At 31.5% G+C, this 13,659-nt stretch overlaps 1 protein-coding gene across 2 annotated transcripts; it reads right to left on the reverse strand.

Moving 5' to 3' along the window:
• Nucleotides 1–635: 635 nt before the first annotated feature.
• Nucleotides 636–11,908, reverse strand: LOC131047425 (caffeoylshikimate esterase). 2 transcript variants are annotated; one of them, XM_057981312.2, is made up of 8 exons: nt 11,682–11,908; nt 7,024–7,053; nt 6,456–6,582; nt 6,180–6,326; nt 1,717–1,847; nt 1,446–1,589; nt 1,195–1,293; nt 636–1,107 (listed from the first exon to the last, which is right to left on the reverse strand). In XM_057981312.2, exons 1-8 carry the CDS (start codon nt 11,766–11,768, stop codon nt 883–885), a joined length of 990 nt encoding a protein of 329 aa, XP_057837295.2. In that variant the 5' UTR covers nt 11,769–11,908; the 3' UTR covers nt 636–882. The 2 variants fall into 2 exon arrangements, with proteins under 2 accessions (XP_057837295.2, XP_057837296.2); XM_057981313.2 differs by having other exon boundaries at nt 645–1,118.
• Between the last annotated feature and the right edge of the window lie 1,751 nt (nt 11,909–13,659).

The following is a 13,659-nucleotide window of genomic DNA, read 5'->3' on the forward strand; positions in this document are numbered from 1 at the left end:
TATATATATATATATATATATATATATATATATATATATATATATATATATATATATTGACAGGTAGCACGTACACGGTCTTAAAACACTAAGACCACGTACGGGGTCCTAATTTCTAAGGGACCGTGTACGGGGTCTTAGTTTTTAAGGACCGCGTACACGGTCCCTTCCCTTTAGGCTTGGCATAAACAGACCAAAGCGCGTACGAGGTTATTCAAAATTCAAAAACCACATACGCGCTATTTGTTATTCCAACTTTTTTTAGGTGTGTGTCCACATTTTTGGCACCATCTTGGTGCGCACACCCATATGCATATTTTTATTATTATCATTAATCTCTATTATAGGTTGTGAGAAATTGGATCAAGATTAATAAGGTGCTTGCCTAAGATGTAATAAATTGAATAATAAAATTAAATAGATGTCTGATTCGTAGGGTTAAGCACAAGGATTTAGATAAGTCCCAATAATCTCAATTGATTGATAAAAGAATTATTTAAACATCACACCATGTACTTGTATGTAGTTAGATAAGCCATTGGGCAAAATATTACCAGCAAGGTCTTGACACTAGGGTTGACATTACAATCCATGTGCCTCTCTCTATCTCAAAAACTTGCAATCAATTATATTTCTCGCACAATTTTACCAAATCAATATTAATATTTGAATTAGTACATTCCATTTTCACAAATAATACAATAATAATAGCATTCATTAATATCCCACATGCATACAAACTTTCCTAACCATCCCACATGCATACAAACTTTCCTAACCATCCCACATGCATACAAACCATCGATATTTTGTGAATACAAATTCCACCTCTAATTCAAATTACAACCAAATTATACACAAAGAGGTAGACAATTCTATCATCTACCTTTGACTCATATTACAATGTTCATCAAGCCAAGAAACAATATCATCAAGAACTTCAAATATCCTCTCATCCGGCTCACCTTCAAGAATAGTATGATATGCATTATCATAAAGTTTCAGTTTTTTGTCAGCACTTTGTGACTTGTCATATAAAGCCCTGCTGACGGAGGGATCAGTTACCTTATCATCTGCTCCATGTAGAATCAATAATGGTAAAGAAACCTGCATACAAACTTTTTAAGCATCCTCAACAAAGCAAATTCAAATCGAAGCAAAAAAAAAAAAAATAGTACATTATTTAACAAACACTTCATGCATTATTTTTTCTATTTCTTGTGTAGTCCTTAGCATCTGTACAGCTGTCCTGAGTCTTGGGCGGTCCTTGTAGGCAATTACATTGTAAGTAGCCTGAAGGGAAATAAATAACAAGGCCATGTTAGACCATACTTTTCTGCACTGATATATAAGTTTTCTCTCTCATGAAGATTGCAGTTTTCCATGTGGAAAAAGCTTTGAAAAATAAGAATGTAGATGAAGAATAACTATATATAAGCAAGTACATAAATTCTTCTCTTTTCAATGTCTCTGAATGCTATTTCTGCAAAGTCTTTCTTCTGAGGAACCCATTTCATTTTAGGAAAGATGCGAGCTATGAGCAATAAAATCTGCACCATTAGCCAAGGTGGAGTGACATCATCTGTAAGCTGGCAGTTCAAGGAAATTAATTAGTCTTGTCAAAACACTAGAAATGCTTTCAATTCCTCTAAAATGTGAGAAACTAAAAACTCATGCACAAAGAAATCAAATAGAAGTTCAAATGTGAAATTTTACTTTACACATAGGGGCAACTAGAACAGCTCCATGCCATACATGGGGTTGCTTCAAATGGATCTTTAGAGCCACTGCTCCTCCCAAGGACTCTCCCAAAAGAAAATGTGGAAGATCCCTGTATTCTGACATGGCTGCAAGTTATAAAGACTGTCAACTGTCTAAGCTTTGCAAACGGGCTTGTAAGACAGAAAAAAATAAGCAAGCTATTTATTCAAGGCATAAGTCAACAGATTTTTTTAATGATATTAAATTTTCACAATTTATAATTTTAAATTAGATTACATGAGATTTTTTATCAACATTTCGAATCTGATTCATCAGAATAAAAAAGAGCTAATAAAGAAAAACATATATCTAATCTAGAAAGTATAACACTATGAAACTGGAGATTCACTTTGAATGCTTAATCATACATACAGTAAGGTGAATGGCTATTAAATTATTCATTAATAAATATTCATAGTAGCTATAGCTAATTGTTGTTAATGGATAGTTTTTTTTAAAACATGGATAGTTGAATTCATTTGTGAGTCTTATTGTATAAATATGTATAATGGTTTAGTGAATTTCAATTAAAAGATATATTCAATATTTTCATATAATAAATTGGGTCATTATGAATCTGAATGTTGGTATAAGCAATTTATTCAGAAAATCTGTTTCTTTCTTGTTTGAATATAAGTTTTAATGAGGATATTTTATGGTGTATTGATTCTGGTTGTTTCTCATATGAATTCTAATGAAAAGTTATTTATTTGGATAAAAAACATAATAATAATATTGTGTTGGCAGTTCAGGATAGAGTCCTTATATGTATGAGACTAGACAGACTTGGTATTACTGTTGTTTTCCCTTGTGTCCTTTGTAACAAAAATTTGGAATCTTCTTCACACCTGTTCCTACATTGTGATTATGCTTATGAATGTTGGCAGTGGTTGTTTGAGAAGTTAAATATATCCTTTGTTATTGGTAAGGATCTCATTTCCCATTTTAGATCTTGGCCCTTTATGTTTGCCTCATCTTTTTATGCATGCCTTTGGATCATATCTCCATCTATTGTGATTTGGAATGTTTGGCTAGAGAGAAACAACGGGATATTTAAAAAAACAAGGTCTCCTGTGTCTGAGGTTCTATTAAAAATTGAGTCTTCAATCTCTGAGGTTGATTTGTCATTTATTTATAAGAATTTGGAAATCTTACTTCTTTTTCGCACTGGGATAGTAGAGTTACTAGAGTTTGGAAGCTGCTGTCAGTTTTACCCTCTCATGGTTCAATTTTAAAAAAGAATGATGCAATAGGTAAGAGAGGCTCTGCTAGATGGAAACCTCCTCTGCAGGGGCACTTTTAACTGAATTTTGATGGGGCCTCTTGTGGTAACCCTGGGCCGGCTGGGGTAGGCATGGTAATTTATGATCACAATGCAAATTTTATTCGAGCTAAGTGTCATGCTATTGGTTTTAAAACTAACAATTATGTGGAATTTCATGCTTTGTCTTTTGGATTGGATATGGCAATCTCTTTGGGAATTAAGGACTTAATAATTGAAGGTGATTCTATGGTGATTATTCAGTGTGTTATGAAAAAGAAATCAAATTGTTGGAATTTGCAGTATATACTTGATCCCATTTTACAAAAATTAGAATTGTTTGAATCTTTCTTGGTATCCCATTGTTACAGAGAAGTTAATAAGATTGCAGATTATTTGGCAAATTTAGCCATTGATAGCAATGCTAATCAGCGAGAGGTGGGTTTTGAGGAAATTCCTTCTAGGGTATGGGAAGGTTTGCAGCAATAGTCATATGATTTTCTTGAGTAATGTCGATGTAAAACTTTATGATGATAATTATTCACACTTTCCCCTTTCATTTCAAGTATTCATGTGCGTTGTCTAGAGAAGAGTTCGAGGTCATGATATTTGATATAATAGTGTTTTTCCAAAGGTTTTTTGATGCTTTCTTTTTTGGTAGGAAGGTTTTTGGCTCATGGGATTTGGCACAGGGCTTTGGAAAATTTTGTCTTCTTCCATTGATAGCAGCTATGGAGTCTACATTTGAAAATTATCCGATGGGTTTTTTTTTGGCAAATTATCATATGGGCTCTATGCAAAACTGATATTATATGTGTTGTGACTGCATTTTGTATGTGGTTTTGGGCGGGGTGTATAAATTGATCCGTTAGATACTATAGGTTTGTTTTATGAGCTGTGACCGAAGGTTTTCTTCCCAGGGTTCTTTCCTCTGGTATGCTCTTTGAATCCTGTGTAAAAAATAAAAAATATTAATAAAAAAGTTTAGTGGAATAATCCACTTTTATTGAAAAAAAAAAAATATTGTGTTGGATATAATAAATTACATTTGACTAAAACAAAGGAACCATTGAAGTAAGTAACGAAAATGGTAAAATTAAGCATATTTTTTATACTTTGAATTACTTCTCACTCTAAAATAATTTATTATTAGTTGATCAGATGTTTGAATAAAACTATCAAGTTGTTTTTATAAGAATGAATGTATAATCAAAGATAAGTCGCGAAGACATAATAAGTGATTGTATATTTCACTTTTACTTTTCTTAGAGCAATTAGGCCTTGAGTACTAGAAAATTTCATGATAGTAAACTATGGCTTCAAAATATGGACACCTCCATTTGGTGGTTTACTTTTACTTAAGAAGAAACATATTGTTGAAGGATCATCATTTCTTAAACATAAACGAAAAATTTGTGAAGAATGTTTGTTTTGAAAATAACATAGAACTATTTTTTTGATTGGATCATCTAAAAGGGCTAAAAAATCTCTTAAAATTATTCATACTAATTTATGTGGTCATATGAATACTCTCACTAAATAAATCCAACTACCTTTTTCACTTTTATTAATGATTTTTCTAGTAATGTGTTGTTCAATGTTGCAATGGAGAAAATCAGGAAAGGATTGTGGGAAAAGTTGTTTGATATGTATGAGATGTTGATATGTGTCCGATGTGTCAAATAATTTTTTTTCATGAAGAAATTGTACAACTTGAAGATGAAGGAAGGAGATAATGTGTCAAATAATTTAAATGAATTTAACACATTGATCAGCCAATTAATTTCCAAGTATAAACCTGGATGATGAAATCAAGACCATTTTATTATTATGCTCTCTACCCAGTAGCTGGGAAGGAGTTGTGATGGCTATCAGTAACTTGGTGTCCTGCAAGAAGAATGTATTAAAATTTGATGATGTTGTCGGGACTCTTCTTAGAGAGGATATGAGGAGAAAGAATAGGGAACTTCCTTGAGAGACACTTTGATAACAGGCAACAAGGGGATATCACAACAGAGAGGAAGATCAAAATCAAATAGGGGATCAAAGTCAAGAGACAGAGACAATGGCTGCTGGTATTGTGGCAAGCAAGGCCACATTTAAGAAATTATTGGTCATTCAAGAAGGGTGAAAATCAGCCAAAAGAAAATGAAGCAAATGCAACATATGAAGAAGATGCGGGTACTCTTATTCTAACTAAGGAAGAATCTACAACAGATATTTAGATGTTAGATTCAAGATCATAACAAATCTAATATTATAAATCATTCAAGACAGAAGTGGTAAAACTAAGTCTGCTGCTCAATTTCTCTTCTAAAAAATAAAATTTGTGCACAAATGAACCGATCACCCTAAGATTTTGAGATCATGCAAGACCTGTTGATATTATACTAGCATTCTGTGTTCTGAACAAGCCATGAAAGAGTGGTTGCTCAGCTTGGTAAAGAAGTCAACAGCTGGCACACAATGTACTTGATAAGGGTGATATTGCAAAGATGGGGCAGCATCCTTGGGGTGGAAGACTGCTCTATTGATTGGAAGCAATGGAGGCCTTTATTGGTAGATGTGTATCTTAAAATGTGAATAAACTTATTGTTCTTTTACTGTGTTCAACTGGAAGTGGAAAAGAGGTAAACTTGACAAAGCAGTGTTTTTGGGGAAATGGATTTACACTCACAGATTATTAAGGTTCATGAGGATCTTGAATGCCACAAACTCAACTGGTGAGGGGTAACCTGGGTAGATATATTTTGGGAAATGCTAAAAATACCCAAGAATTGACCTTGCACAGATCAATTATGTGAATTTCACTGCTGAAAGGGTTCTTGAAACAACTAAGAAATAGAGACTTGTATTCTCACTCCCCTGTGGTTTATCATCTCTGCTAAGAGAGTGAAGAAATATAATGGGAAGTTGGAGTAGCAAGAAATTTGAAGATGATTTTTTCCTGAGACTTCTCTTCCTGATTCTCTACCCAAGCCCTAGATTCTAAACATTTAGATCCAATAGGATTCCAGGTAGTCACATCAATGATGAAGCATATCTCCTCTTATCTTTTGTGGAAGGACTGAGAACAGTTATTAACAACAAAGAGGAATCGTGGGTAGAAAATGAAAGCAAGTATCGATGACCTGCTGAAAGCAGTTGAACTACACACCTCTGATTTTGGAATATTGTTCAATGACATCATCCACAAGTCTATCAAAACTTGGAATATAACAATGGAGACCTTCTGAAAGGCCAAATCCTGGATAATCCATTGCAAATACACCATATCCGGATGCTGCAAGTTTCTTGGCAACTCCTGCAAGTTTTGCAATTTTTCAAGCATCAATATCATGAACTCCTGGGCTCTACATAATCATCAGAATGAGAAAACGTCAGTGCAATCTAACCAAAGTAAAATTTTCACAAAGTTTATGAATTATCTCACCTTCAAAAAAGAAGGTACATGTATCCCCATATCCATGGCAATAAAAAATTATGGCCTTCAATGGTCCAATCTCTGGGAGCCAACTTTTGGAGAAAATTTCTAGACCTCTTGAGTTTATTTCATATCTCTGCTCATATCACCAGCATTCCATTTCTTACTAAAGAATTCATTAGAGGAAATTTACAAAATTTCTAAAGTTTGCACAGCTATTTTGCGAGATTTCAAGGAGATCATTAGCACTAATATGTTAATATCAGTGAGACAAAGTTGGCATTCTATATGATAGAAAATTAACATGATTAGCTTAAACTATCTTTATGGATGTCTTTCCTTGCTGAATGATGCTATTAGTAACTAGTAAGTCCTCCTAGACAAGAAAAATTGTAGACAAAACATATTTACCATTTAAATGACAACTTAATTTTATCTTTACCAATTGCAGATAACTGGAACAGAGTACAAAGGTAATAATTAAGCGACCCTACCTAATTGCTGTTACAGGATCAAGAATTAACAATTTACCCTAGTTAAAAATGAATGATGAATTATAAATTTAAAAAGAATGTACCTCCTCAGTCTTTACTCCAGAATTCGCTATCTGAAAGAAAATGTAATAAATAATCATTCAGATAATACTTGTCCACAACATACTGTAAGAGACAAATGCACGCAATTCAGATACTGTAAGTGTATGATAACATGTGTTTGTGCTGTTAAAATTTTATTTCCATCACTTATACATTCAAACTAAATAAGCACTCTCTAGGCGGCAGAAAATCCTAATGAGCCATTTAAAAAATAAATCGGGTGGGGAGGTGGTATCCTCTTCAACATGGCATTCTAAAAATTAACACGGATGAGTCTTCTCCAACATTGGTAGAGATAGTTTGGGGACTGTTCACACTAATAATTTGATGGAGGCTCTCGCCATTTTATTTGCTGTGGAGCGTGCTTGTGCTCTTGACTGGAATAGGCTCATTTGCGAATCTGAATCTCAGGTGGTGGTGAATTTGCTGACTCACAGCATTCTACGGATGTTAGCTGGCAGTTGAGTTTGGTTGTTAACCAGATTCTTCATTTGTGTGATTCTTTAGTTTATCCCTAGGGAGTGGAAAGGTGTTGCCCATTGTCTTGCCAAATGGACTTCTGAGCACATGCATAATTGGCAATTACTCCTAGATTTGTCTCCTCAGTTAGATCACTTAGTGGATCTTGGCAGGGCTGTTTGATGCCCTTGCTTTGTACTTGTTCTGCTCTGAATAAATTTTAACCCCTCCTTTATTTTCAATATTTTATTCATCAATCGAACAAAAAGAAAAGCTAACTAGAAAAAATTTCTCACTTTCACACAGACCTATTTATCAATACTCTGACTTTCAGAGAGAATGTCAATATATCATCCTACAATCCATGCTGCAGTGATTTATTCAAACCAGTTAAACATTCTACACCATGTCAAAATGAAAATATGATTTTGATGCATGAGGAGTGATGAAGGATAAGAGGGGATTAACCTATATCCATTGATGTCATATGAACTTCTCACAAGCATTACTGAGCAATCTAATGGTTAACAAATTATTAAAATCATTGAACAGGACTAATTAAGGAAATTAGTTATAATTAACTACCTTGCTTAATTTGTATTGTACAGTATTGCTGTAAGATTTTTGCAATGCTTGATTCACACTAATATTGCCCCCTATGTTAGTTAATGCACCTGCCTCCTGTTTTACATATATTTGTTTTTGTATTGTTATTGATTTTTTTATCTCAGCCATACTTGCAACGCCATTTACACATCACATGTCTTTTGACATTCATATATATCAGAACAGCTTAACAGTTCATTTATCTAGATCTCAACCCTAAAGGTGAATGATAATCTAATTTCAAAATCTTAGATGTATAAAGAACTTCTTTCAGCAAATCTTATTGATAAAAAAGATTCCATAAACTCTGAGATTAACTCAATATTACACATAAAATAACGCAAACTAACTTTAACTTTAGCATTGTCAAGTGTCATAGCAACTGATTGGTTTGGTTAGGTAGTTTAGAGATTTGGCGTTGGTAAGTTAGTGTTATATTTATAAGGTTGCGATAAAAAAATTATTGTATTAGGGATAAGAATTTACATGTCTTTGTTTAAAGTATTAAAACATTTTAAGTTTTTGAAAAAGAAGTTGGTTGATAGTTATTTGTGTAGTTATTAAAAATATTAGATTATATATTTAATTTATATTTTGGATTTTGAAAGAGAAATATTTTGTAAAAGATATAAGGAAAGTAAGGTGTAATTTTTATTGATTTCGATATCTTAAAATTGATTTTTTATCATGATAGATCATGGAGTGTGACCCAAAACGTTGATACTAAACAGATCAGATAGTTAAATACATAAACTACTCTACCTATAATATTGGATTTTGGAAATCTAATGTTTATATTCATTATCTTGAGTTAGCTTCTTAATTAAAGATGGTGCATTGTATGAGAAGCATACGCTATTTTTGCTTTCTTATTTTGATGTTGATAGAAATGAAGAATGCATATATTGTGAAGTTTATATTTTGAAGATAAGTAGGGATCTAGTGAACTCAATATGGATTGTTTCCTAAATAGTTCAAGAGTTTGTGGATCTAGAGAATTATACCCTTCTAAGGGTTATGAGACAACTTGACGAAGCAATGGATTGTTGTCCAATAATTTAGTATATCTATGTTTTGGGAGTTCAAAAGGTTGTAATCTAGAAACTCAAGAACTACATCTTTTCAAGGGTTATGAGGCAACTTGATAGAGTTACACTTGATTTAGGGATTATTTATTCAGAGAAAAAGCTTCTAAAGAATATGTATTTATTTGTTTCAATCTGCAGCATGTGGAATGCAAACGTTAAAGAAGGGCGTTAGAACATTAAGGATTACCTTAAAAAGTCACTTGAGTGACTTATTAATTTTTGTTATAAAATAATTAGTTATATTTTAAAGACTTTATAAAAGCCACATTGTAATTATACATTCTTGACTGAACTTTTAATAATATTGTTATCATTTTATGTTTAATACCATGCAAATGCGATGCTTTGATTTTTCCGATAGAAGCTTAATCAATTGCAAGATGATGTAGACTCTATCTACCCATTAGGTAAAAATAAATATTTTCATTCATAACTTAGTAAAAAAAAATATTAAATAAATTTTTATAAATCCTAGCAGCCACTTTGGTTTGTAGGAGGTTAAAAATACCATGTATTTTCTCACAATGGGTCATCGGAATCACTAGATAAAGGTATACATACATCTAAGCAACATGAACTGGAATACCTACCAATTATATTTTGGAATTGGGCTAACAAGCCCACCAATCGCACTTAACATTAATCCTAGATGAGCCTCTATTAATTGTTGTCACAAAAGATTCTAGGCTAGGTTTGACTCCTCTAGGCTTGAGGGGCTAAATTGTTTTCACGTGAGACTCTCAACCCTTCTCGATACCCTAACCTCTTTAGTGGTGCTCTCACTAATAGTTCAAGCTTTTGGTGTGATTCTCATTATTAAAATATTAATTTAGAATATTTTAATAAAATTATTTTAATATTTAAAGTTATATATTTCAGATTTTTTTGTTTGTTACTAATGGTTATCATTAATTTCTATTGATATACATCATTATTGTAATTTGATTGTAATAACATATTACTTTAAATTATTTGGAAAGATAGAATATACTTATTTTTAATCTTGGAAATATTTTAATAAATTATTTGAATAATTTTTAATATGAATTTAGCTATTTATTATGAATTATAATAGTAAATTTAAGACTTTTATTTTAGTAGTAATAGTTATCATTGTTTCCTATATATATGTATGTATGACTAATGACATAATAAGGATTCTCAAAAAAAAAATTGGACACGTCATTTATGTTTCTACTATGAGCATTGAGAAATAATCATTTTTTATTGTGTTTTCTGTTCTAATATCCTTGAAAGTTGGGATTTTGTGATAGACCAAAAGACCACAACAAAAATTGTATCTATCAATCTTATGTTTGGTTTTAAGTGAATTTGCAATTAGATACTTTATAATCCATATAATTATGCTCACAAACTATCCTCATATCCATGCTTACTATTCTTGCAATGAAAGATAATTTTCAAAACAAAATATGATTAAAGATGATGGAAAGTCAAATTTGGGTTTGGAGGCATTGGATGCATTAATAAGAATATCTTTAAATTGATCTCAAACAAATGATACAAATTGAAATGGAGTCTATCAAATATAAAAAAAATACAAAGTCAAAAAGACTTCTTAACTTTTGATATATCACTAATTTTTATTTTTATTATATTTAATGCATCAATAATTTTAATATCAATTTAAAAATAAAATAAAAATTAGTTCATTCCTTTGAAAAATGAAATTCTGAATTTAAATATAAATAAATTATATATTAAAAGTTTATATCAAATTATTAACTAAAAAGAACAAATTCACAGCAAAACGGAAATCCAATAAACAAATAGTAGTCAGCCCAAAGCACTCAGCTAGTCATCCATCCAAATGGCTCAATTTTATTTTTTTTACTTAAAAAAAAGAGACGTCTGATTTAAGGCTAAATATGACTAACACAGTATAAGTTTTTAAAGCTTTCAACTAACGCAGAGTGTCATACTGTACTGAAAAACAAAAATTAATCTCATCATAATCTGGATCATCGTGTCAATCCAAACTACATAAGTGAACCCAAAACACTACCCAATTGGGTATATATGAAAACAAGGATACTAATGTTTAAATTTAATCCAATTTAATAGATATCGGGTTTTTACAATTGTTGAGATCGTAATTAGCTGCTTTCTAAGTAGATTGTGTGTAATTTTTTCAATAAAAAATTTATACATAAATTATTCGAAAGAGAAGCAGCTGATCCATCTTTTCAATTTCGAAAAAAATTGATAAAAAAAAAGAAAAAACTGATGATAAAAATCCATCCTATTAATTAGCTTTATTTTAGCTGCTTATTATTTTTTTTTAAATTCAATCTTTAGAAATTCTCCCAACTAAAGTATGACAGGATATCTTCATTTTTTTTTTTAAATAATTTTTTATTTATTAAAGAATATTTAAATTCAGTAGATGTAACATGAATTTTGTGGAACTCGTTCATCTAAAAAAACAAAAAAACAGAGCAATTAAGATATGAAGTGAAGCCAACCTTAAAGAGGCAGTGATCCAAATTCTGCTGAGTTTGAATAAAAGCCTGTCTGACTGTTTTTCTAGCAGGAGAATAATCCATCTTCATCTGAGAATAAACCTTGAATAATCTTCAATGCGGCGGTAGTGTTCTTCTCCGGAGATCTGGACCGTAGGTGCAAGCAAGTTGCGCACGCGTTAGGTTTGGAAAAGTGATCGGGGTGATGTTTGTTTTGACTCGTTTGAATTTTAGGTGGGGATTTCTAAAATGATACTAGACTTACCTCCACCACGTGTATGGTTTTTATGCTGATAACTTTTTTGTGGATGTACATTTCTTATCATCTATTTCGTTATTTCTTTTAATTTTTATGTTTAATATAATTTAGATATTACAAATGTTTCCAAATAAAAACAATCATAGCAATCAAAATATTTGTAAAAAACAATAAAGTTTATATACTTTTTTATAAGTGTAGGTGTAGATTTATATATTAAATATTAATATTAGTTTAGTAAAAAATGTTGATAAAAGTCATAGGTATAATGGAATCAAGGAGAACCACAAACAAGTGGACGAATGGAGTGGACAATGAAAACAAAATCAAAAGTAACATATAGACAAATAGTGAAGGGAGTGGAGAGACCAAAAGTACTCCCAAGTGGGAGAGGACAATCATATTAAATAGATGTAAAAGATGAAATGAAGGCACAAACTAAAAGGTGAAAATAATAAAGCAAATATGCAAATTAAATAGATAAACCTTAATGACATAATATTGCATATACAATCTGTCTTCGGACATGTAGTGTCGCAGTTTAAACACTTCGTTGCTGAAGCAGCCACCAAGGTTCAAATCCCTGCTGGGCCATTGTGCTCGCAAGGCCTTGTGCCTTCGCTGGGCAATTGTGTTAGCGGATTTGAACAAGTGAAGTGTGGGGATGAGGTCCCCTGTTCATAACTCTGGGTCAAAAACATGTGTCATGCCAGCGTCACCGGTCACGTTAAAAAGTTTACCAGGCATAGTTAAATATATATATATATATAACTATATATATATATATATATATATATATATATATATATATATATATATATATATATATATATATATATATATATATATATATATATAATCATTATTAAAACGCATTTTAACAACTATCAAAGCTTGAATTTAAAGAGTGTAGTGTGTAAATGAAAGTGGCATTTGACTATTACCTTTGTTATTTCTAATAATAAAAGGCTCTTTACCTTGATTTCATAAAACATCGCCATACTTTCATACAGCCATGTCTTTCAAGCCAACAAGCTTGCAGATGGAGTCTTTCTCCACTAACCATCATAATAGTGTTTTGCATGCAAGATTCCAGTGATGACAAATACTGCTAATCTCTCTTTATTTTGCCAAAGCCAAAAAGTCTTCTTGTTCTTGTCAGTCACTTGTATAACAGCCTTAATATTTTCTTTGACCATTAACTTGATGTCCTATATATCTGCCACTTCTTTTTTGTCCACAATTACAATCTTAGATTCTCCATAATAGATTTGCTTGGAAGAGCTATCGCATAGCTTGTTCTAACCATGGTGAATGTTAATCATGTGCTTAGAGAAATGGTTTTGTTGTGGTTATCAATATTAAACTAATCTTATTAGTCTCTACCATGATAGAGACTAATGTTTTCACATATCATTTCCGTGTTATTGTTTCCATTAAAGAATATGTCTATATATATTATTGTTAAATTTTTGTTAATTTATAAATTTCAATGTTAAAAAAAAGTGAATGGTGGTGAAGGTAGCATTCTTAAAACAATTTGTGTGTCTTGTCTATGCTTCCACATTTTGTATACATATTTGTGAAAAGTAAAGACTTTGATCAATTGGAAATATATGGTGCCTTGAGTTGAGATTTAAAACAAAGATGAAACTAACAAATGCACGATGCACAACATAATTAGAGTTATTATAATTTAGAGTCTAAGGGCATGCTCATGAC

The sequence above is a fragment of the Cryptomeria japonica genome, chromosome 2 (genome assembly GCF_030272615.1).
Source record: "Cryptomeria japonica chromosome 2, Sugi_1.0, whole genome shotgun sequence".
Taxonomy (NCBI): domain Eukaryota; kingdom Viridiplantae; phylum Streptophyta; class Pinopsida; order Cupressales; family Cupressaceae; genus Cryptomeria; species Cryptomeria japonica.